Here is a 25,605-nt window from a genome sequence, read left to right on the forward strand (position 1 = left end):
GTTAAGGGAAAATTCTATTTCATCATTTTGCAAATATTATAGAAACGTTACTTTTGATGTTTAATGTTTTCAGAACATTCTGGAACAAGTAAAAAACAAAACGTTAAATGAACTAACACGTTTCAGAAAAACATTCCATGAACCATGTATAAATTATGTGTTTGGCTAACTTTTTAGGAAAATTATTAAAGACCATTTAACATATTCTATAAATGTTACTGGAAGAACTCTTATTCATAACTTTGAGAGAACCTTGCCAAAACGTTAGCTAACGTTCTGAGAACGTTCTAACGTTCATTTCCTGTTGGGATCGCCAGGTTGAATTCACAAGTTCACAGTTATAAAAATGATCAGAAATTGTCTGAGTGGGACAATTTCTATATACAAATATATATATATAAATATATAGGCCTCATCTCTTGCTGATTGGTTAGAGAATTTGAATGTGTTTCATCAAGGTAAGATGTCTGTTTGAGACATGATAAACAGGGTGGTTAGTGTTAAATGATTGTCCCAATAAGTGAAATTGCCCTCAAATTGCTGCATATTTTGTCTCTGTCTCACCGATGTAGGCCTACACAGACACAGAGGAGATGCTGTTCTTACTGAATGCAGCATAGTCTAGTCTAAAAATATTTTACACAGGCTACTTTTCCCCCCAAAATGAACAGTCATCAGAAAATAGCTCACAAACACCCACACTAGACATGGATGGCTCATCCCAAATAGACAGAGCTATGTGAATATAAAGAAGAGGACAGGAATGTTAATAAAAAGGCTATGAAAATCAAAAATGCAAAGACTTATGTAAAAAGCTTTGAAATTAATCTCGAAAACGCATTAGTGACTTCGACGGTGCCTTTTTCAACCCACCCGCAGCAGAATCGCATTTCGACAGCTGTGGCTTTAACTCTCTCCTTCCACTGCATGCATCCCTTGCCTACACGTTCAACTGAATCAACCGTCTCCTAAATCTAATGAAAGCGTCATGCTGGGGAACTCTGCGGGTGATCCTTTTTGAAAAGCGTCAATATGCCGTTGCGCACCGTTATCTGAAATTGCCAGTGCCTGAGTAAGAGATTGGAACAAATGATGCAGAATAGAAAACTTTACGCAGTAGCCTATTTTCTCAAGAAAGATCAAGTTTTCGACTGATTAAGAGAGGAAAAGTCATTTTTAATGCGGAACGATCCTCTGTTCGTGCGTAATTGCAGCGCAATTGAGAGGGTTTCTGTCAACACCGATCCATTCATCAGGATTACATCAGTTTGCATTTTATTCAAACATTTAAGTGGGGCGACTTGCCAGGATTCCTGCCAGGAATTTCTCGCTCGCAGAATCTTTTGAGGCTCGCATCGCGAAATTCAAATTGGCGCCCTTTTGTAGCTACTGTTTATTTAGCCGCCAAGTCGTTTTAAACAAAACAATACAGATTTTTTTTTCATATATATTTTTATGTAGGCTATAATAACAAAATAAAATAAAAAAGCGATTCGAAGTAGACTAATTGTGTTTTGTCCATTTCCTGACGGAATTTAGTTTAGCCTACTAAACGCGTCTTATGTTCGCCCTCAGTATCTGTTAATTGCTCTGACTAATGTCTGACTAAACAGCTGCTTATGTTTTTTCTGTGTAGCGTGCAATAATAATTCTAAACGAATTCTAAATAGGCTAATTCTAAAGGGCTCCAGCGGCTATATTGTTGCTATTGGTAACTTCCTAGCAAACGTTCTGTTTGCAATCGTATAATTTAGCGCAGGCTGACTAACAAAAAAGTAATAAATATCTACTTATATGTCTGTTGGTGTGCAGTGTGAGAGCCTTACTACGTAACGTCAACAAACACAACTTACGTTCGCTAGAGAATTTAGCGTTAAATGCTTCAACGTAGCCTACATTTACGAAAAAGTACACACATTCGCATCCCATTGATCATCTTAACATTTCTGAATTTATTTAACAGGCCTATAGTTTTACTTTTTACATTATTTATTTGTAATATTAATAGCCTATTCCAATAGGCTAGCTTAATTTTTCAAAAAATATCTATTCATCTGTTCAGTTATTTAGTAGGCTAAGGTTTTTTGGTGGAATTCAAGATAGGCTAAACAAATAGGAGGAAAAAAATGCTGCAGGCAGTTGTGATTCTGTAAAAAAAAAAAAAAATTCATTTGAACATTTAACACTGTCATTTCAACCCCACCAGTGGTTGCGCAGAGGTGCATCCTCTCTTGTTTTTCTGAAGGAGTATTTCTGCTGTGGGTGGTGGTATTCAGTTCACTTCGCTTTCAGCAGATGCTGAGTTCATTCTCCAGTGCAAATATGGAGCTGGGTATAATCACTGGAAATGCAGGATCGGCGCACATTGAGCTTTGTGCACAGAGAAACCACTGAACACACCATTTGAGGAAACAGTCAATTTATATAAGTATTTGAAACGCTGTGAAGCATTTCATAATGTGGATTATAGTACTGTGGATATTTGTCCAAGTTTTGCTTGGTACTTCAGTCGAAGCACAGGTAAGATGAACAAACAGTGTGTTGCTTTTATACACCCTTATCTCACATCACATCACCTTCATGATTTATTTGAATTTAAAGCCTTAAAAAAATTATAGAATACAATATACTTCAACGTTGAACATAATATCTTAGATCTAAATGTTTTTCTTCTTATCACGTTTATTGTGAAAGTTTGAATCTTTAATATTTAATTGCTACCTTTCCATCTAATTTAACCCTTAAAATGACTTTTAACTATGTAATTTAACCTATTATGTAATTCAGTTAATATCTTTAACTTAAATGAACCAATTGATTTTAATTTTACAGAATAAATCATTTTAGGTTGTTGCCTGACAAACATTGTGTAGTCATATATGCAAAGTCAGATGTGAATGGATTTATCTGGAAATATGACATAATTGTATGCAACATTGCAGAAATTTTAGGAGTGAATTGTTGGATTTAGTTTTTTTTTTTTTTTTTGACAGATGAAAACAGATTTATATTGTAACTGCAAGCAAACAAGCATGCCTTCTGATGATTTACATGACGTTTTGCATTTATGCGTAAAGCTTAAAGGTCTGTTGGTGGTTTTAAAACTCCATGATTGGAGGTCTAATCAAATCCAAGATACTTAAGTCAAACACTTAGACAATCAATTTCTCTTGGTTTTTGTCTCTGGACAGCATTTGGATCCTGATGTAGGCTTAACAGCTCAGGAACAAGTTCTCCTGCTGTATGACATCAAACTGCAGTGCCTTCAGAACATCTCGGAACACAACCCTGCTGGTAAGACTCCGCTTGGAACCTTTTTTCACTCACACATCATTTTGATGTTCGGTGGTAGCTGAGAGGACAGATCATTTGCATAACTGATAGAAATATGCTGATATGAAATAGTTTTATTCTTACACACATTGGATTCCCATGGTCTGGTGGTAGAAATTTTGTTAAGCATGTCAGAGGTTGCGGGCACTAATCTGTCCTCGTATAGGTTTTCAAAGATATTCATTAATGATTGTATATCAAGAGCAGGGACACGTTTGTGTGCACTTTGTTTTATGATTTCAATGGGACGATTAGAGAGTCTCTGCAGCGGCATAAGATTGGCGCGCTCATCTCTGTGAAGCCAAAAGCGAACTCTCCGCCTTTGATAACATCGACATCGAACACTCAGCATGATTTAAAGGAGACATATCATGCTTTTAAATCGTTCCTTTTTACATATAAATCATACATTTGTAGTCTATATAAAGCGGAACTGCAATGCTTGGGTCTGAATTCCTCATTATTATAGCTCCACAGGCCCCTTTTCTACTCCTTTTCTGATGTGCGTCTGAGAGCAACTCGTTTTGGTGCGGTCTCTTTAAATACAATTGAGACACTTCATACCCCGCCCCCTCTCCAGGATGCAGAGGTGACACTCGGTTCAACTCCACCCCGTTCGGCCATTTTTGTAGTTTGATAGCAGAGATACGATTATCTAGCGGCACAGAAACTTTTTATTCACACGTTATTAACAAAATGTCAACAACGGAAGACTTGTCCAGCCAGCCTTACATGTTCGAGCCAGAGTCGGAGCCGGAGCGAGATGAAAATGAAGACGACGAACCTGCAGAACAACGTCTTCATATGGATGTATCGCAATGGTGTGTTACTGTATTTACACATGAAACTTTGGTCTTCCGACCTTTTACCACCGTGTCGATTTATTTTGATTAATATGTGCGAGGGAGAGAGAGCAAGACAGCGTCTAGTTTGGAGACGGTGTCTTGTTTACACTTTCGCCTGGCTCCGAAGAGAGAGAGAGTGCGTGCGCGCGACCGGGTCTCTCTCTCTCTGCTCGTTCTTTCAGTTAAACATGCGCCCTGTCACAAGCGCAGCAGTTCATCTACATTAGACGGTGTAATGAAGCGTGTGGGTTACTACATCCAACAACCGAACATTTTAACTTACCCTCTCGTAACTTCTGCATCTTTTAGCTTGGACTACAAAATTGCAGCGAGAAATAAAAATGGCGGATTGCTCGAAGTGTTGGGCTGGAAGTCAATGTCCTTATTTGGCAGTTCCGCTGCAAATACTGTGACGTAATAGTTCACAAAACGTCATAGATAACAGAAAAATCGGAACAGGTTGAAAAATAAGGCCAAAACAGAATATAAAGATATCAACGAAGCACCTGAAGAGAATAATTTCAACTTTTCTGTACTTCTAAACACTCCAAATATACAACAAAATGCATTTAAGGGCTAAAAAAGTGGATTTAGCATGATATGTCCCCTTTAAAAAACAACACACTCCACCGCCAGATCGCCTCTTATTAAACACAAATGCACATCAGCTTTCATCTTTCATTTGCATTAGGTACATCTGTCCGGCGAGATGTTTAAAAAAAGTGGTGGGGACAATATCGACCCTGGCAAAAAAAGTGGTAGGGACATTTAACAACCGTCCCTCCAGCAAATTACGCATGTGCAAATATGGGAGGATTGAGATAAAAGGGACTCTGAAGCGCATTTATGCCATTTGTTCATTAGTTTAAAAGATTTTTACGTGTGAATTCACATCTGACGCCTAATCCATTGAACAGAATGTGAGATCTGAATCTGTTTAGGGGACTTATCTGTCAAAATCTGCAGCCAGAGAGATCCAAGATCCGTTTAAACTTGAATCTCTCTTGCTCCTGTCCAAATGCCTTTGGTCTCTCTGGTTTGATTCTTTATTTAGACACTGAATTACCTTACAATCAAATAACCGTAAATCTGACCCCTCATATAAGCATGGATGAGATTGATTGATTTTCAGTCGCTTTTCAAGTTGGCCTCGTTCGATTATAACATGTAAATGAAACAAATTATGTAAATGACATAAAGGTCACAGTTTTTCAGCCTAAATGCAAATACACGTAATGTTGTTAAAGAGCTGGACTGGTAACCAAAAGGTCATGGGTTTGAATCCCAAAATGGATGCACGCCTTAGCAAGAATTAAACAACTGAAACAAATTTAATTTAAAAAAATTGCTGGTAAGTTTCACGAATAATACAAACAAATGACAAGATACACATTGAATTAAATTTGAATTAAATAGTGTCTTCTTGTAAAATCTTATTTTAAATGGGTCCTATTATGCTCATATACAAGTTTATGATTTTGTTTATGGAGTCTACTAGAATACTTTTAATCATTCAATCATTTAATGTTCAAAAAACACATTGTTGCAGCACCTTTTTTAACCCTCTGTCTGAATGCTCTGTTTTAGTTGGAAATGTTAAATCCCTTATCATAAGCGGCGAGTATCGAATGATTTCCTGAGGCGCTACTGTAACTAACTAGTTTGAGCCCTAGTCCGATAATAACAGTAAAAAGAACAAGCTGATCAACCCGAACCACATTCACAAGATTTGGGCAGTACTTTTCACAGTGGTAAGTCTCTCTCTCACATTTCAGATGTGGTATAACTCATTTATAACACCCCATAGCACTGAACTGTTCAGAAAGCAGTCGTTAGAAAAACGGTGAGAACAAAACAAAAAGTTGTGGTTGTACTGCTGAAGAATAGTGTTAAAACACATTTTAACCACTGCTTCCTCAGTTCGTACGCCTTGGGAAGGTCGAAAAAGGGTGGTTTAAATTCAGGATGGAATAAACAGCATCTCTTGGACGTGTCCACAACACACTACTAATGCAACTCAACCAGGCCTCAACCATTTTTTGTGTGTGGGAATAATTTTAATGAGGATTTTTGTGACGTGTTCATCCTGGAAGAAAACAGTGTAATGCATTTTTTACAGTGTAATGTACAGCGGCCTCATACCATACCATACCATACCATACCAAGCTTAATAGTCTTTTAAAGGCATTAAATGTCCTGAAACTTTCAAAGTGCAATTGCTTTTGGATGTGCCACAGCTACACAAAAGCCCACAGAACAGATGGAAAACAATGCACTAGTACACATCCATTACAAATGCTTCTGAAATCTGAAGGGAGTTTGTGATGTCACTGATTAATGGTTTAGTGCGGCTTATGAGTCACCCTGCTGTTTACGGAAGCTGACGCACATTTGTTTTTTCAATGTTTCATTTAATTGTGTTGGTCCTACCATCATCCACGTGCTAGCGGACCACGCATACCAAGATAAGATTGTGAAAGGTTCCTGGTTACCAGTGTAAACCTGAATTAGGATGCTGAGGCAGGTGCGATTTAAGAATTATTTGTGCACATGTGAATCATTACAGAGAATGGCAGAACAAGAAAATATTCACCGAACTGAACCATGACTCTCTTGTGAATGTAGACACTTATATTCAGCTGCACAAGATTATACATGATCTGAGCTTGAATCTTGCTATATCCTGCAGTTTATCCATCAAAATCTTCTTATCAGCCAATAATCTCACCAAGCCATGTCATGTCTCACACAGCTGAATATTTTCAAATCCAACAAGCAAAAATGGTGTGCTATTAGATTTAGCTATTAGTGAATGCAATGATGTCAATGTGTTTGTGTAAAAATGTAGGTAAGGCCCTGATATGCTTCAAAATAAAGTTTGTTTCGGTAACAGTTCGAAACAGCTTGCAAAAGCGAACTTGGAAAGTTCTTGGAAGGTTCGCTTGGAAGGTTCGCTCCGACTGGTGAACTCCTTCGAACTACCATTGGTCAGTGGTGATTACGTAATAGATGGGTGTGGCTCAGAGGCTCCGCCTTCTTGGACGTGGAAATCTTCTCCAGTTTATTTCTTCTGTTCAGTCTGTCGAGGTTGGACGTCCACAAATAAAAGCATGAACACACTGGAAATCCACTTTATTACAATATTGTGGATTATTGTGGACACACGTGATGCAGGATGAATGAACAAGACTTTAATAAATGTAGAGAGAACGAGAACACTCCACAGCTAACATTACATTAGCACAAGTCAAAGAACTGAGGAAGACAGAAGGCTTAAATACAGTAAGGTAATCAACAGAACAGGGAACAGGTGAGGACTTTTTAGAAACGATGACAACCGATTAATGACTAGAACTTATGCAAAACAAACAATGAAAACTATGGCTAAGGGTATGTTTACACAACAACTATGTTCTAAAAACGGAAACGCGTACAGACAACAACGTTGCCAAAATGATCCCCGTTCAAGCGGATCCGCGAAAACGACTAAAAACGCTGTATTCTGCTGCCAGGCCAGTAGTTGGCGATGTCACTTTGTAAAGAAACTCTACGCGCCTATAGACTGAACACGTAATGCGCATGACATCACCTTTTTCACATGGAGACGATAACGCTATCGTTTTCAAAAACTTGAACTCTGAAAGTTTTTAGGACCCCATAACGCTGCTGTGTAAATAAACGGCTAAAACGCATAAAAAGTTTTAGTTGAAAACGGTGTAGTTTAAATAAAACATTTAAGCTGCCCTTACAATAATTTAATGTTGACTAAATTACACTTTTAGACACATTACTATCACCTTTGTCTATTTTTACATTCTAGAGTAGTTTTAAGAAAACTATTCTTGGTAACATTTTACAGTAAGATTTCATTTGTTAACATTAGTAGCTAATTAGTATGTACTTATATGTAAGTTAGTAAGTATACATTAACTAACATGAACTAACAATGAGCAAGATATTTTTTACAGTATTTATTAATCTTTGTTATTGTTAGTTAATAAAAAATACAGTCTTAGTTCATGTTACCTAAATTAGTTAACTAACGTTAACTAATGAAACCTTATTGTAAAGAGTTACCCTATTTTCCCATAAAACACTTCCATTTTCTCACACAATATGAGCTGTTGAAACCGTCCATTCAACAAAATCCAGCAAATTCTGCATAGAATGCTGTACAAAAGAGTTTTAGCGATACTGATACTGATGTATCCTTCAAAAAAAGACAGTTAAAGGGTGCAAAAGAAAGGCTGACTTCCAAGGATCCTTCAAAATGAGATGGACTTTGACGATGACGTGGCAGCCTCGATATGCAGCCTTACTAGGACGCAGCCTTCGAAGTGTGAGCACCCATTGGCATAAATATAGAGTCAGACAAGAGATATCAAGCAGTGAAATATGCAATGGTGCTGTACTATTACAGCTCTGTCTTGGAACGCCACTCAGCCAATCAAATTCTTGGACCGGAATATTCCTGCCACATAAGCCGTATATATCTTTTCAAATCCTTAACCCAATTATAAAGCCCTCTCCAGATATTATACATGCCTAATCTCTAGTTCCTAACCAACCTACTATAAAACTTGCCTTTTGTTTAAAGATTATGCTTGCAATTATTTTCTATTTATATGGAAATTTGTGCTTCTTTTCAAATGCATGGTAAGCATGAACGCTAAACAAAAAAAGGTTTCCTTTTGTTTGACAACATTGGCTAATATTGGTTATTAATGGTAATTAGAGTGCAGCCTTTGTCATTTGCATCAAGCTGCCGAGCGCCCGCAACTGAAACTCCATGGCAACTATCAGCATTCTCAGAATATTCAAAATACTCAAACTCTAAATATAATGTGTGGACTTTGATATACGGTGCATATATATATATATATATATATATATATATATATATATATATATATATATATATATATATATATATATACAGGTGCTGGTCATAAAATTAGAATATCATCAAAAAGTTGATATATTTCAATAATTCAACTTAACAGGTGAAACTAATATATTATATAGACTCATTACATCCAAAGTGAGATATTTCAAGCCTTTATTTGTTATAATTTTGATGATTATGGCTTACAGCTTATGAAACCCACGAAAACAGGATTTCAAAATAAATTAGAATATTACATGAAATCACACAGTAATTACACAGTGGTACCATGGTCATTGAACCAGGTTTTGGTTCTTTTGGCAGTGTGGGCAGGTGCAAATCCTGCTGGAAAATGAAGGAAGCATGAAGTGCTCTGAAAATGTCCTGGTAGACGGCTGCGTTGACTCTGGATTTAATAAAGCACAGTGGACCAAAGTCCTCTTTTCTGATGAGAGCAAATTTTGCATCTCATTTGGAAACCAAGGTCCCAGAGTCTGGAGGAAGAATGGAGAGGCACACAATCCAAGATGCTTGAAGTCCAGTGTGAAGTTTCCACAGTCTGTGTTGGTTTGGGGAGCCATGTCATCGGCTGGTGTTGGTCCACTGTGCTGTCCACTCAACGCAGCCGTCTACCAGGACATTTCCAGAGCACTTCATGCTTCCTTCAGCAGACAAGCTTTATGGAGATGCTGACTTCATTTTCCAGCAGGATATACAGTATATATATATGTCCAAGTGTGAAAGACGACATGGTGCCTGTGACATCTCAACCCAGTCTACAAATAGATGTGTTACTTTCAACACAGACAAAGCTGTTAATGCTCTCTCTTTTAGCCTTTATCACCAGACCACCAGGTAGAATTGAACCGTGCTGATTCATTCCCTCTGACTCAGGCTCTTGTGGCGCCGCGGACACTCTCCTCTCCCTTCAGGGAATTGACCAGTTGGTGTGGTGCTTCCATACTAGGACCTTGCCCTTTTCCCCAAACTGTTCTGCGGAGGTTGGATCAATTGATTGACGGAATACTTGCACTCAGAATAAAGACTGACAACAGCGTCGAATCAATGAGCCGCGAGGAAAGATAAAGTGTGTGCTGTGGGGCTATTCCTTTCATAAAAAATAATTTCACTTCGCAAGATTATTCTTAAATATATACTATGCTATTCTTAAAAGTTATAATTCTTCTTCCTTTTCCTGCAATCAGTCTGTTTTCAAATGCAGAGCAGCTTGATATATTTTATTAATGATGCATCTTTTGCAGTACAGCTAAGTTTGTTGTCATATCTGAAAATGTGTGAAAATTGATGTGGTGAGACTGTCGGAAAGTCTCACTTTGACCCTGTTTCCATCTGTTACTAAAGAAACTATAATTACTTTAGACATTCCTCGATGGACTCTTAACAGTTTTAATTAGGTTTTATAGTAGGCTAGTTTTGAATGAAGAATGAATGAATTTCTTCCCTTCGTAAAACCATGCACCATGTCATCTATGGCTGGGTATTGATGGATTACCAATTTGATGTAGAGGGCATCATTTAGCAGGGAGTCTAAATTCAGCACAAGAATAATTTGTTTGTGAATCAGACTTCACTGGTCGCATTGTTTGTTTTTGCATTCAGCTCGTGAGCACAGTTCAGTGGAACAATGTTTCTTGCCATTATTTATCACTATCAACTTTGTCTCAGATGTTGCCTCTAACATTTCTTCAGATAACAGAGAATTGAAACATACGAGATATTGTATACAATCACTATATAGCGCCAAACATGTCAGAATATTAGCCTACTCATGGGATAAGTTGGTGAGAAATGTTTAATTTTATTTTCTCTGACTGCAGACAAATCTGAGCAAACATTGTTGGGATATTTTCTGAGATTCGCATGATATGGGACGGAGAATCTGGGGTTGAGAACAAAAAACTGCAACTGATGTCGTACCGGAAATGATGGATCTTTACTCACTTTAAATGTGTTTTTTTGGTGAGATTGCATTTCTATAAATTGTGATTATGGTTTCCGCATTGTGTACGCAGATGAGGTTTGTTCTCCTGGATGGGATGGACTGGTTTGCTGGCCTCAAGGTTCCCCAGGAACCATAACCAAAGTCCCGTGTCCCGGCTATGTGTACGACTTCAACCACAAAGGTACATGGCAGCAAAACGTCTTTTTAGTTTCTTCAACAAGATCTAACAATATCTTGTCAAATTGTTCTGTATCTTCTTTTTCTTAGGATTTGCGTACCGTCAGTGCGACATGAATGGGTCATGGGTATCGGTGGAGAACAGAACTTGGGTCAATTATTCAGACTGTCTGCGGTTCTTGGCACCAGGCATTGAAAAGGACAAAGTGAGTCCAATTAAACAGGCTGGAAGAGGTTGTGGTGTCTTATTGACAAGTTTCAAAATCATTCAAGAGTCACTTTTTGATTATAATACTCCAATGAGATGTAGTTAGGTTTGTGTCTTCAAACGAGAAGTCTTATTGCAAGCCATAAAGCTGCTCATACAAATGCCACTAGTTTTATTAAGTCAAAAGTCTTAGGAAATGTTTAAGGATGTCTAGCAAAAATCAAGTTTCGTTCATTGATGGCTCAAGTGTTCTTGTGTTTCCAGAGGGACTTTTTCGAGCGGCTGCACATCATGTACACAGTCGGCTACGCTGTGTCCTTCAGCTCACTGCTAGTCGCCATTTTCATCATTGGATACTTTCGGTAATTGAACGTCAGTCACATTTTCATACCAAGCAGACTTTAGTCCCAACTGGCTAGTTAAAGAAACACTAATAACTCCATGTATTATGAAGTTGCACAGCAAGCAAGTACAAGTATGAGTGGCCGCTGTTGAGGGATTCAAGCGGGACGATACAGACAATCTCGGGTCTTCTTCTTTAAAGACGTTCAGAAATTAAATTAGCTGAAGAGTTCCCCAGTGAGTTTCTGCTATAACTGAACAATTTGTGCTCTGCATTTTCAAATTGAAAGGCTCCAGTGAAGGGTTTTATTGATCCCACGTTTATCAGCTATAGGCACAATTAAACTTTTTAAACAAAACATTATATCATATGAATTATTATTGTTTACTCAAAGGAAAACTAAAACCATAAAAACATTTTCATTACTTGAAAAAAAACAAAACATTAACTGAAATATTCAAAATATTCAAATAGTTGCCAAGGCAGCATTTCCCATTTTTTTGTTTTAAGTTGAAGTACTGAAACAACTAAAACTATAAACTAAAATTTAATAAACTTAATAAAAATTCAATAAAAATAAATAAACTCAAATATTAACAAAAATCAGTGATACTAAACACTGATATGAAGGTCAACGCAAAACTGTCTTTTGAAATTTTTGCCATGCATCCATAATTTATTAGCTACTTTCAATCTTATAACATTAAAATCTTTCATAAAAATTAGGGCTGTCAAACGATTAATCGCGATTAATCGCATCCAAAATAAAAGTTTGTTTTTACATAATATATGTGTGTGTACGGTGTATAATTATTTTCTATATATAAATACACACACATGCATGTATATATTTAAGAAATATTTGCATGTATATACTGTGTATATATATTTATATTATATATAATTTATATTATATATAAATATTTTATATATAAATAAAACATTTTTCTTAAATATATATGCATGTGTGTGTATTTATATATAGAAAATAATTATACTCCATACACACACATATATTATGTAAACACAAACTTCTATTTTGGATGCGATTAATCGTTTGAAAGCCCTAATAAAAATTTAACTTATTGATACAATTGATAACATAAAATATTACATTTAAATACATTTCTAAAAAAAAAAAGTGGTTATGATCATATCAATGAATTAGCTGAAATGTGAGACTTGCATTGTGTAAATAACACAAAGAAAAATCAAGGTAAATATCATTTTGATTTTGTATTGGTCGTAATTTCCAATCACACTGTATTTTTGTTAAATTATGTAAAAAGGTGAGTGTATTTAAGATACAAAAAATTATAGCTATGAAATTAGCATTAACTAGACAAAGAAGGTGGCCCTTTTTATTCCATACATTTTTGAAATTTTATTTCTGCAACCATCATTTCCACCACAGAATGAATGAGATGTAGCGGAAATGACAATTACACATGCCGGTTTATGTGGGCAAATACGAAGCCTCTAAAGGGACATGGTGAAGGAAAAAAATAGGAGATAGGAGGAAAAATTATTTGTCAATGCTTTTGCGTCCTCTCGCAAATGTTTTGTGTCCCCCCGAGAAACTTTGCATTTGCTCTCAAAGAACACAAAAGTTGTGCGAGTGAACCCAAAGTTTCTCAGAAAAATGCAAATCTTTCGCGAGCGAACGCAAAGTTTCTCGGGGAACGCAAAACATTTGCGAGAGAACGCAAAAGCATTGACTTAATATTTTTCCTCCCATCTCTTTTTTTTCCCCCACAACCATGTCCCTTTTGGGGCTCCGTAAAAGGACAAAAATGACAAGATTTTCTGTGATAAACATATATTTTCTCTCTTTTTGTCTCCCAGGCGTCTGCACTGCACCAGAAACTACATTCACATGCATTTATTTGTTTCTTTCATGCTGCGTGCGGTCAGCATTTTTGTAAAAGATAGAGTGGTGTACGCTAATGGTGTACTACAGGAGTACGACACCATGCTAATGGACAACATCAGCACCGTCTCCATTTCCCATCTTGACAAGACTCAGTATGTGAGTGCAATAAGGTTGATGAACCAGACCAAGTTTAATTATATTCTTGTTGAGATGAGTTGAACTAGTTTTGGCAACAATGACTTTAATTAACTTGAGTTAACGCAACTTAAATTAACTTGTGCTATTTGGCCATTCATTCATGCATGCATGCACTGTGATAAATTACTCTATTGAAACTTTATTAGAGACTAATGCTGCCTTTAAGTGTTTCTGGAATTATCCATATCAGGTTAGAAGTTGTAATTACAAAGTGAATTTAAATTGATTTAAATTGAATGAGCACATTCCTTTCTCCCATTCAATTCAACATAAATGTAGGAGGCTTTCAAGAATAATGCATCAAAATAAAGAACAAATTATGTGTAGAATTAATGCTGAATCTGTGCATTTTACTATTCCTGTGCAGCCACAGGGAAAGATGGGAAATGTAGTTCATAGGCAAATGTACTCCAACAAGCCTGTTGTTTAAATTAGCAGTTTTTTGGCAAATTTTACTGCTATTTTTATCAACAGCATGCAAAATGCTTAGCCTGGCTAACATCAGACCTCGTCTCATTGAGACGTGGTCTGGGAACCACATGTTCATTTTCTCGTATTTGAGGCGTGGTTTACGAATGCCCGGAGCCGTTTATTGGGCACTACGAATGTCTATCAAATGCGCCTGTACGTAGCTCATAGCCAATCGTTTCAATTATACCAGATGACGTATGTAGAGCGACAGAAATTCGACGAGGAAGAAGACGAAATAAACTTGCGTTCTAAACTACTTAGAACACTATCTAAGGCTGCAGCGAAAGGTAACTTCGCGTCTGATGCCATGTTGGATCCATAGATATAAACAAACTGCTTCGGTGTGTCGCATTGACGTCGTCATCGTCTTGCTGCTCCCTCCCCGTTCTGTGATTGGTTCCCTTTTTGAGGGGAAAATCTGGTCCATGGTATCCAGGCTGCCTAGCAGCGTGAATAAAATCGCGCTGCAACAAGGCAGCATGGGGAAACCCAGGCTACAAAATGCTAACTATTTGCCCAAATAATTTATAAATTATATATTTTTTTGAAAATCGTTGATGAAATCGAAAAACATTTCATCAACTAAAATTTTCGTTCTTTTGGCAGGATTAAGACTAAATGCCACATCTACCATTTTTATGCAAATTTTCGCAGTCGAAATCCACTCATTTTAATAGAAATTACACAAACGGGATTTTGCGTGAGGGTGAAATATTTCCCCAAAATAATCTGACCGCATCTTAACACCGTGTCCTAACCAGACGAGATGCGATAAGATCCCAGCGACAAATAATTTGTATGTCCACACTAGACGCGACGCGACTCCGAGATGCGTCAAAATCAATCAAAACCCACAGCCAATCAGAACAGTGTGTGGGTGGAGTCTCGCGGCAAGTGCACGGCACCAGAGAGTAATCTTGACGGCACTCGCAAGAAAATGGATGAGTAGTACAAAACTAACAAATATTACACCATTTAAATATTATTAAAAATACTTAGGCTACTGAGTTACTAAAACAATATTTGTCAAATAATACACTTTTTTGTTCACAGTTTTAACGTTCTTGTTTTCTTTTGTTTAATTTCAAGATCTGAGGTGAATTATATCCATTTTTGCTTTTACAGCTACAAAGCTGGGAGCACTAAATGATATTCAAAGTCACATATCACGCTTTTAACATTAAATAAAGCACAAACAGTACCTGAGATTATCATTGCCACACTTTGTGTTTGTTGTTCCAGCGCGACGTCGCAGAAAAATAGAAACCGTTTGTAAAATAGAATCGTCACCGCCGCGGCTCGTTAGGACAACAACTGTGATTAACATGGAAAATATACCTTTTATCGCGCGTCGCGTGTAGTTAGGACACGCAGTGTAATAATGATCATTCATAGTGACCATGTCCGTTTGCGGAAAAACGGCATGGTCACGACTCCTCTAATTATGTTCCCAGTATCTTTCCAGCATGACCAACAGTTTTTTTTTAACACACCCACAACTCTGAAAATCCAGAGTTTCCCACTGTTTAAAGGGATACTTCAGGATTTAGCATTAAGCTTTGTATTAGTAGAAAACCTGTAGTATTTTCGAATTACCATGCTTTCCACCCTCATATCCCCCTGAGACAAGAGATTTATGTATTTTTTGTCTGGAAAAAATCCTCCGATGACGCAAAAATCGTCATTTTGCGTCATTGGAGGATTTTCTGGCCAGAGGCTAAAGACTACAGCCAGTAGATGGCGTTGTTCCGCATGTTTTCAGCCCGCCCATAGAGGGTTGGATCTCACTCACAGAATGTACACAGTATCAGCCGTCTTTCTTTGGAAGCTAAGCTAGCAGGCTCTTGTTCTGTGGAGAAAGCTGAGTAAGTAGGAGAAAGCTGAGTAAGTAGGGGTTACCATCCTCCTTATCCCGGACTTGTCCGGCCGTCGAGATCGTTCAAAATGTCCGGGATTCAGCTTTTGCGTTCTGCGGTCGCCATTCATTGTTTACATGCACAGCTTTTGTTTCAATCTAACTGAATTCATTCCGATTGGTGAATCTGAATGTAGTGTTTACATGAACGCTAAACAAGTGATCGGTTGATGTGCGTTTTAACATTGCTAAGAAAATTCCCGCTCCTCCGTGAGAGATGCGAGACCTGGCGCGTCTCAGTAATGACGCCACCGGGCTCGCGCCGTTCTCCCGCGGCCGTCAGCCTCGTCCTGCTCGCCACAGTAAACATGATGAATGAATGGCGACTGTAGAACGCAAAAGCCGAATCCCGGACATTTTGGGCGATCTCTAAATCCCTGGCAAACTCATCACGTAGGCTAGCCTTGTTGTTTGTTTTCAACTGCGCTCCCTTACCGGTAGGCGTGGCCTCCTAAGGCAGAGAAGCAAGTGCATTCTGGGAGTTGTTGTCTTTCATCCACATAAGCCAAAAATACATTTTCTGGGTTTTCTCAGTCTAGAAAGCTCCAAATAAAAAAATTTCTTCACATTTCTTCTACTTAAATGACCTATTTTAAATACACATTCATCTTTCCAGAGGTGAAGTATCCCTTTAATATGGCATTGTGCTGGCATTCATGCACACTCGTTAATACCATCAGTCTGACTTAAAGGCAGCATAACAATGAGCTTTTGTGCTGTGATCGGTTGATTACAGGTTTCTGATTGGCTGAAGCCAACGTTGTTTGTATTTTCAGTTTGGCTGCAAGATCACAGTCCTATTCTTCATTTATTTCCTGGCAACCAACTACTACTGGATCCTAGTGGAGGGCCTCTACCTTCACAGCCTCATTTTCATGGCATTCTTCTCCGACTCCAAATATCTCTGGGGTTTCACCCTCATAGGGTGGGGTAAGTGTGCTTGTTCAGACCAATCAGAGGTTGATTTTGTTTTTAAACATTGTTTACTTTGCCCTGCCCAGCCATAACCTTACTTCACATCTTATTATGATAATTCTCATCTGATGCTTCTGTATCTGCTTCCAAGAATCTCAGTCGAATCGTTTGAGGCACAAACACTTATTTAAAGCCTTATTTATACTTTATGTTTGATGCATAATACTCGCCAGGCAAGCCGAGCAGACATCTTTGAAGTGCAAATACTTCTGGGAAGGTTCAGGCGTTCTTAGATACTTTGTTGAAAGCCGAATGACAGAGAATCCCAAACATGTTTGTTCCACTTTAAAACAGATTAATAATGACACAGAGCGCAAGATCAACAACTTTAAAGTCAACAACAATAACGTGCATTACTTAAGCAAAGTAGTGATGTTCTGAACATATTAATGTGTCATCATAATCAGTAATGCATAATTAATGTATCGATGTGTTTGCCGTAGAGTAAGCACCTAATGAGGGCAACATTTTCAGATTCAAGCACTCCGAAACATCAGATCAAAAAGACGTCGCTGAAACTTGTTTGCTGAGGTTTAATTTAGGCTTTTTCATAATTAATAAATACATCTGTATTTTGAGACACATCATCATAAATCAATGAGCTAATATATATATATATATATATTCATTTTATTATATATATATTTAAGATTGAATCATTTTAAGAAAAAAATTATACACTATTTATTTTAAAAATATGTATTTTATTATTTTATATATATAATAAAAAAAAATACAATTGACATTTAATATTTTATATAAGTTTATTTTTAGATACAATTATTAAATGTTCTTTAAAGCATGAAAAAACACAATATTCATTTTTGTCAGGATATGGCTGAAAAAAAACCATTGAATAAAATGTATATAAAATATACATTATTATAATAAAACATTATAGAGATCATGTTACATAAATATATAGATTTTATATTAATATTTTAATGGCTGCTGATGGAGGAATGCAGATGGTGTAGTTAAAACATCTAACCAGTCAAAACTTGCCCTTTTAGGCTCAGCCAATAGTGTGAGTTTGGGGTGGGACTATGTGTTTGTTTCGACCAATGGCAGGTAAGGGGAGTATTTGAGTTTGTGCCAGCACAGAAATGACAGACTTCTCATTTTGATTTATCCAGAGGGTCAAGAAGACTTTCAGGAGGCTTTTGAATTGTAGGATCCGAACGGTTTAAATTAAAACAAATTGAAAATTGTTTTGTTCCGGTGAGTCTGTGACAAGTGTCGGGCATGCTTCTGTGCTTGTGTGCTGTATTAAAGTTGAAAAATCTTGTCCTTTTCTAATCTGTGCGACTTCAGGTGTTCCGGCTATCTTCGTATCAACCTGGGCTGTCGTCAGGGTAACGCTGGCGGATGTAAGGTGAGTTTTCAGAACATTAAGCAGCCTTCTCGGTAATATAAATAAGTCACACACACACACACACACACACACAAGCTGATTTATATTTAACATTTCAAATAATATTACTCTTTCTCTCTAAGGTGTTGGGAGTTGAGCGCTGGCAATATTAAATGGATATACCAAGTTCCTATACTGACAGCAATAGGGGTGAGTTGGTACTAATAAAAAAAATTATATTAGTGCTATCAATCAATAACAAAATGACTAATTAATCACACATTATTCTGTTAATTTTTTTCATATATGTTTATATTGTAATACTTTCACAGTGAATCTCCAAAATAATAACAACATAAAAACAGTATATTTTAAATATTTGTTTGATGGCATAATTTTACTAAGCACTATGAATCACTGAGACTAGCCGTTCTGCTAATGGTGTCTCTGTTAAATTAATTTTTTTCTCAATTTTAGCCATTAATTATGGCCATTCAGCATTACAGTATGATTGAAAGCTATCAATTTTAACATTTAATAGTCTTTTAAAAAATATATAACTTTTACTTTAAGTGAACTTTAACAATCTCCACATAAACCCATTGTAATTAATGTCATATTTACACTGTAAAAAGTGAACAGTTGATTCAACTTAAAAAAATTACTTCAATTGGTAACACCTAAAGAAATTAAGTTTTCTCAACTTAAATTATCACGTTTTTCATGATAAAACATGATAATTTAAGTTGAGAAAACTTAATTTCTTTAGGTGTTACCAATTGAAGTAATTTTTTTAAGTTGATCCAACTATTCACTTTTTACAGCTGTACCCCTAATATATATCAGAGCTCAATTTTCTCTTTGTCTTTTTTTATTTTTATATTTTAAATATTTGTTTAATGGCATCATTTTACTGAGCACTATGAATCACTGATACCAGTACTGATTGTACCTCCGCATTATTGTATATCCGTATTGTATATTTATATTTTTAACTAAAAAGTTATTGTAAAGGCAGGTTTATCACTGAAAATTGTATCGTACTAAGTATGCTTTTTAACAGTATTATGGTAAAAAGGGAACACTATGGCAAGAGCTTTCTTACCTGAACGCGACAGAATGGCCGTTTTTGCCATCCAGTTTGAAATGTTGACTACAAACATTTTCAGATTTTCCATCGCGCATTCTCTCCATATTTATGATTCTTTGCACTGGATCCTTCACTGGAAACCGAAAGTAACTAAACATTTACTGCTAAACATTTACACTTTGAATTCTTTGAAGTATTTCCTACTAAAGCAAGGCGGTATTTAACTCTTGTCAAGCATATCCATAGCAGACTGGTGGGAGTGGCCTGGATGGCAACATGCCCAGTGTATTATGGGTGTTGTAGTTTTCCTACGTATTTGGCAAAAGGGAAGACGACAGCCTTTTTTCTCTGTTTCTCTATAGTCTGGTAGCACCGATTTAAAAAAAAACTCAGCTTTCTACTGTATAGACAGCCAAGTTTTAACAAAAGACCATTTTGCCAGCGATGAAGTACCCCTTTAAGGAATGTTCCATTTTGTGGATTCTTGAGAAGTAAAAAATGCTCAAAATGTTGGAAACATCTAAATATATATATTGTTTTATCATTAAAATGAGTTATTAGTTACAAAATCATATTACTACACTGAAATGAGCAGATCAAATTCAAAAGATTTGAATTGATGGTGCGCCATGAGCGCAAATGACTACAATAGTAATTTCTCGCTAGAAATGACATCATAAGTGGAAAACTTTGATCAAAAATGTACATTTACACACAAACTGACGACCAGTCGCAACTTTCAGACGCCATCTTTATTTTTCTAGCTCAACTGTCACAGAATGGAACGCACAGGATTGTGGGATATCTAAGGCAGCGAAGGATACATCTATGCTGCCTTCAAAAATCGATCAGATGAAGGAATCAGGAGACAGGAAGTGAAACTAACATTGCATTGAGGCGTTCCGACCTTCCGAATGCAGCGTTTATCAGTTTTCGGACGCAGCCTGTTGTAACATCTAACAGTCCTCACGGGACACCAAATTGCATCATATTTGTGAAAGTGGCATCAAAGCAGTTTTTAAGTGCGACACCATCAGACACAGCTGTCTTCCCATTAACCCCGGATTCAACCCCGTGCCCTGAACACGATCCGCTCTAAAAGAGATTGTCAAATCCTGTAATCCAGCGTGTCAAAGGGTCGATTTGGATTGCGGCATGCTGTCGTTTGTTGACGTGATTGACCAGTTAGAGGTTCCACGCATATATTTATCTGGTGGATGGGCAGACGGAGACATTATGCTGTTAATTATTGGCTTTGCTGAGCATAAGCGCTTCCAGCAGTAATGGAGCTCCGAATTCAAGAACGTCTGAACCGTCGCACAGCAGGAGAGCTGTAATTATGTGACAGAATGCAAATGTATTTTGGTCCTTGCTGCCTGTCAGCAAAACATTTAAATTAGGATTTAACTCACATGGATGAATTTGCGCACAAAACGCTCGTTACTAACCATTTGTATGGTGTATTGATTACGACGTTCAAACAGAGTAGCGCGGAATATGTAAAACTGTTGAAACCTGTTGAAACTTTCACGGCTCAGATACGACAGAAGCTCATCACACATTGACGGAATAATTCCCATGCGGAAAAATAGAAGCAGAATGAAATTAGTGTTTTTAGTGCGTATAACTAGTTAATTAAAATTGTCCGACAGGAGAATTCTGCCATCCCCCCCAACCCCCCAACCCCCCAACCCGAGTCTGAAGCATCATGAAATTTCCGCCACATCTCAATTAATGTATTGTGTTTAATAGCAATTTGGAGTGGAAATTACATTTCAACACCTTTGGAATAAAATGGCTTAATTATCCTTCAGATGGTAATTTTATAGCTGAAACACACAATTAAATAATATTTTCTGGATAATTTGACAAAATTGCAGCTTGATTGGAAATGGCAGGCCATAACAGGCTTTTTACAACTGATATTTACCTCGATTTTTCTTAACATCACATTATCCCAGTCTGTCAGTTTCTTTAAATTGTCCAGCCGGAGAATTAATTAAAACATATAATAGGAAATAAATATATGTGTTTGTGTGTTGTATATATATATATATATATATATATATATATATATATATATATATATATATATATGTGTGTGTGTGTGTGTGTGTTATAAAAATATAATAATATATGCGTATATCCAATAATATTTAATATTTTAAACTATTTTAAAAATATAATATATAGTACATGTTTATTTACATGAACATATTCATCATAATTTTTATTATTATTTTATATGTACATGCAAAGTGTTTGAACCTTTAGTCAAATGAATTATGAAACGATACAATTCTGAAGCAATCGTTGTTTCCTTTTTCCTTACAGCTGAATTTCATTCTGTTTGTAAATATTGTTCGAGTTCTGGCCACTAAGATCCGAGAAACAAACGCAGGACGCTACGACACGCGTAAACAGTGCAGGTAAGTGCATGAAATTATTGTTATGCTGGTACATGACCTCATATGAAGAGCTGTACTGGAGGATATTGGATTTGGGATTGTTTTGTTCACCTGTGACAAATTAAAAGCAACTCAAAATGTATAAAAGTACAGGTGCTATTTTATAATCTATAAAATATGTTTATACCAGCCCATGCTGCGGTTCAGTTCTGTTTTGCTGTGTTCTTGTGGTTGTTGTCTGTGGGGTGGAGTGTTTGGACATCATTGGTGAGATATCCAGAAGAGGACTGTAATTTTCCAGAGGGTGTTTGAAAGGCTTTCTCTTGAGAGAAAGAGAGAGAGAGAGAGAGAGAGAGAGAGAGAAAGAGAGACAGAGAGAGAGAGCTCGGGTAGTGCTGCTTTCATTAATAGCGTGTCTCCCTCTTGGTAAAAGTCACAGTATCCCTAACTAATAGTCTGCGAGTGGAACTGACTGTAAGATCAGTCTGTATAGCGATAGTCTCTTATCATAGCTCACGTTTATCAAGCAAATCCATCTAGTCTGTGATGATAAAGTCCTCGCTTGGCTTTGAAGCACAGTTTCACTGTCTGTGGCTCTTTAATGATCCTCAACACTGAAGTGGTGCATACACAACAAAAACGATAGGTGTTTCTGGGTTGTTGCTAGGGTGTTCCGAATGGTTGCTAGGGTATTCTTGGTGGTTGCTAGGGTGTTCTGGGTGGTTGCTGGTGTGTTCTTACACTTTACAAAATCAACTTGGATGTTTAAGTCATTTCAACTTAAATTACAACAAACTGACTTTAAAAAATGAGTTGAATATTGTAAAACTCTTGAGTTAAAGCAATGTAAAAACATATGCTGTCATAACTTATTGATCATATAATTGTTTACAGTGTGGCGGTTTCAAGGGTGTTTCAAGGAATAATTTCCATGTGCTTGCTGTGGCATGGTAATTGGTTGCGACTAGGATGTTTTAGGTGGTTTTTTGGGTGTTCTGGGTGTTTTTTTAGTGTTTGCTAGGTTGTTTTGAATGGTTGCTCTGGGTGGTAGATATATGTGGATTTTGGGGGGTTGCTAAGTGGTTGCTTGGTCGAAAAATTTAAGCTTGATTGCTTGATTCTCAACAAACCTTGCAATTGAGGTATCATGTTTTTAAGAACCACAAGTTACAGATGTGGATTTAATAATTGTGAATCAAGTAAAATCCAGTAATATTGCTTAACACTAGAACTCCCAAGGCGGTCATTTTGACCGTTTTTAAATTTTACAATGTAATAACTTTGTTAAAATAAAATAAATGTGGCTGTAGGACTCTGACTTTTCCTAAATATGTGTATATTTTATTCTGACACTGTTATTTTATTAAAATCATAAAACACACAACAGTTCTGACTATTTCTACCTAGAACTACCATAACGGTCATTTTGACCGCACGCGTTATAGATATCATAAGTCCGCTACATTGCAAGTTTCGCAGAGGGACTTCATCATACGACTGGCGAGCGAACTTCACTCCGACCACATGGAATCAAAAGCCATACAACTGGAGGAACTGCAAACAAAATAAAACCAAGGAGATGTATCAAATGTCACAACGTGTGTGGGAGCTGCACGCGAAAGGCGGTGTTTACCTGTGTGGAATGTGCGTAAGCGTCAATGATGCGGGGTGTTTGCGCCGTTCAAATGGGCAGTTAACCTGATTTTGTTCGTTAATATTTTTTGTTCACTGAAACTAATCGTTCTGAAGCAGTTCGTTTTCTTGTTTAGCTAATGTTCATGTTTTTTTCTTAGCCTGTTTGTGTGTGTACATTTTCACATTCATTTCAATTAAAATTGTGTGTCCTGTTTATCATTACCTATCATTGTAGATCCATTTATTTTTAGATTTTGTATTGATTATTGAACTTATTTACAAACAGGGCTGTACTAACTGTATGAAGCTTTGACGTTTCCTAACTTTTGTGCGTGTCTATTCACGTGGTGAGTGCGGTGAAAAAAAATATTATTTTGATGCAAAATGTTCCACAAATAGAGGCAGCACCTGTCGGGGCAATCTTTCTTTTGTACTTGTTTTAAGGGCTATGACGACAGGAATTAAAAGCTTCATTGGAAAAGAGAAGGTTAACATGTACAATAGATATTACAATATCGAAAATGACGTTCAGTACGGCCATATGAACGTCAAAGTATGAACGGTCAGAATGACCGCTATGGTCGTTCTAGTAGTTATGGAATTCCGGTAGTTCTAGTGTTAAAGGAGAACTCCGGTCAATTTTTTTGTAAATTTGGAGTGCTGTCAGTACAGAGAACAACAGCGTGTTATCCTCTTTTTAAAATTTGCACCCTGTTGACTTCAATGGGGCAAGTTTTAAACCTGCTTTTAGCCTCTTAACATCCTTGATGTGTCATTACAAGTGCACAGCCATGTGAGTGATTCCTTTAGAGTGAACACGGTGAATCTGACTGCAGTAGATGTGAAAGATATGAATAAAAGTGATGTTAATTCAGCCAGCGCTCATACCTGTGTTTACTTCCTGTTTTCAGTCGAAGTCCAAAGTGCAAATTAAAAAGAGGATAACACGGTGTAGGCAACACAGATTTTTGTCGTTGTTCTCTGTATTGACAGCACTCCAAATTTACAAAAAAATGAGCTCAAAAGTCGCTTTGGATAAAAAGCGTCAGCTAAAATGAATAAATGTAGCTCAATGTTAAAATTGACCGGAGTTCTCCTTTAATGATGGTGACGTGCTGATGTCCATTTGATTGAACATTGGATATTTAAGACCAGTTAATTTAGTAAATAAACATTAAAGGAAATTCCTGGAATTAATCCCAAATCATGAGTGAACAGAATTAGAGCCCCTTTCTGGAGAGTGTTTTAAACCCTCAGGGGTTTGATAACCTCAGGTGAAATTAATATACAGGCAATGAAAGCCATTAATGACGTTACGGATGAGCTGGCACATTCACGCTTTGCTATTAATGAGAGTCGGACTTATGCTCTGAACTTGAAGTAATTAAGCAATTTACATTGGATTTGAGTTCAGTGCAAGTCTCCTCAGCATCCGAAATGCCGCTGACTTAAAACTCGACTCAACTTTTCTAATTTTCTGGCCTGTAATGTGATAATAAGCCTCAAGAGAAACTTTGACTCTCACGCTCTCTGTGTCTCGCTCTCATTTTAACTTCAATCTCTCAGCTCTCAGTGCTGAGACGCAGGCTCTTTTCCATCGCTTTACTTTGGTATAATATACGCTCTCTTCCACACTCAATACCCACGACAGAGGTGCCCCTGTGTGTGTGTTTGGCCTTCCCGTCACATCACTTTATTTCAAAGTACCATAGTATGACCATCTAACACCATCACTGTATCATGATTGTAAAGTTGTTAAAGGGATAGTTATGGAAGCTCGTTTCCTCCACAGAATAAAATATCTTAAAAGATAATTCGACATTATCTCACAATTGTGAGTTTACTTCTTGCAATTTCTCAGAATTGCGTGATATAAAGTCAGAATTGCGTGATATAAAGTCGCAATTGCGTGTTATAAACTTTTTTTTATTG

At 36.9% G+C, this 25,605-nt stretch overlaps 1 protein-coding gene across 2 annotated transcripts in view; it reads left to right on the plus strand.

Moving 5' to 3' along the window:
- Positions 1-2,219: 2,219 nt before the first annotated feature.
- Positions 2,220-25,605, plus strand: part of pth2rb (parathyroid hormone 2 receptor b) — a 29,389-nt gene continuing 6,003 nt past the window's right edge. The window contains exons 1-10 of one of the 2 annotated variants that reach the window (XM_079891365.1): positions 2,220-2,520; positions 3,192-3,294; positions 11,097-11,207; positions 11,294-11,409; positions 11,676-11,773; positions 13,600-13,783; positions 16,988-17,141; positions 18,501-18,561; positions 18,684-18,750; positions 21,965-22,059. In XM_079891365.1, the coding sequence (XP_079747491.1) occupies positions 2,458-2,520; positions 3,192-3,294; positions 11,097-11,207; positions 11,294-11,409; positions 11,676-11,773; positions 13,600-13,783; positions 16,988-17,141; positions 18,501-18,561; positions 18,684-18,750; positions 21,965-22,059 (1,052 nt within the window). In that variant the 5' untranslated portion in view covers positions 2,220-2,457. Of the gene's footprint in view, positions 2,521-3,191; positions 3,295-6,594; positions 6,675-11,096; positions 11,208-11,293; positions 11,410-11,675; positions 11,774-13,599; positions 13,784-16,987; positions 17,142-18,500; positions 18,562-18,683; positions 18,751-21,964; positions 22,060-25,605 lie in introns of those variants that run through there. The other variant, XM_079891366.1, reaches the window with a different exon arrangement.

The sequence above is a fragment of the Squalius cephalus genome (assembly GCF_949319135.1).
Source record: "Squalius cephalus genome assembly, chromosome: 13".
Lineage (NCBI taxonomy): Eukaryota > Metazoa > Chordata > Actinopteri > Cypriniformes > Leuciscidae > Squalius > Squalius cephalus.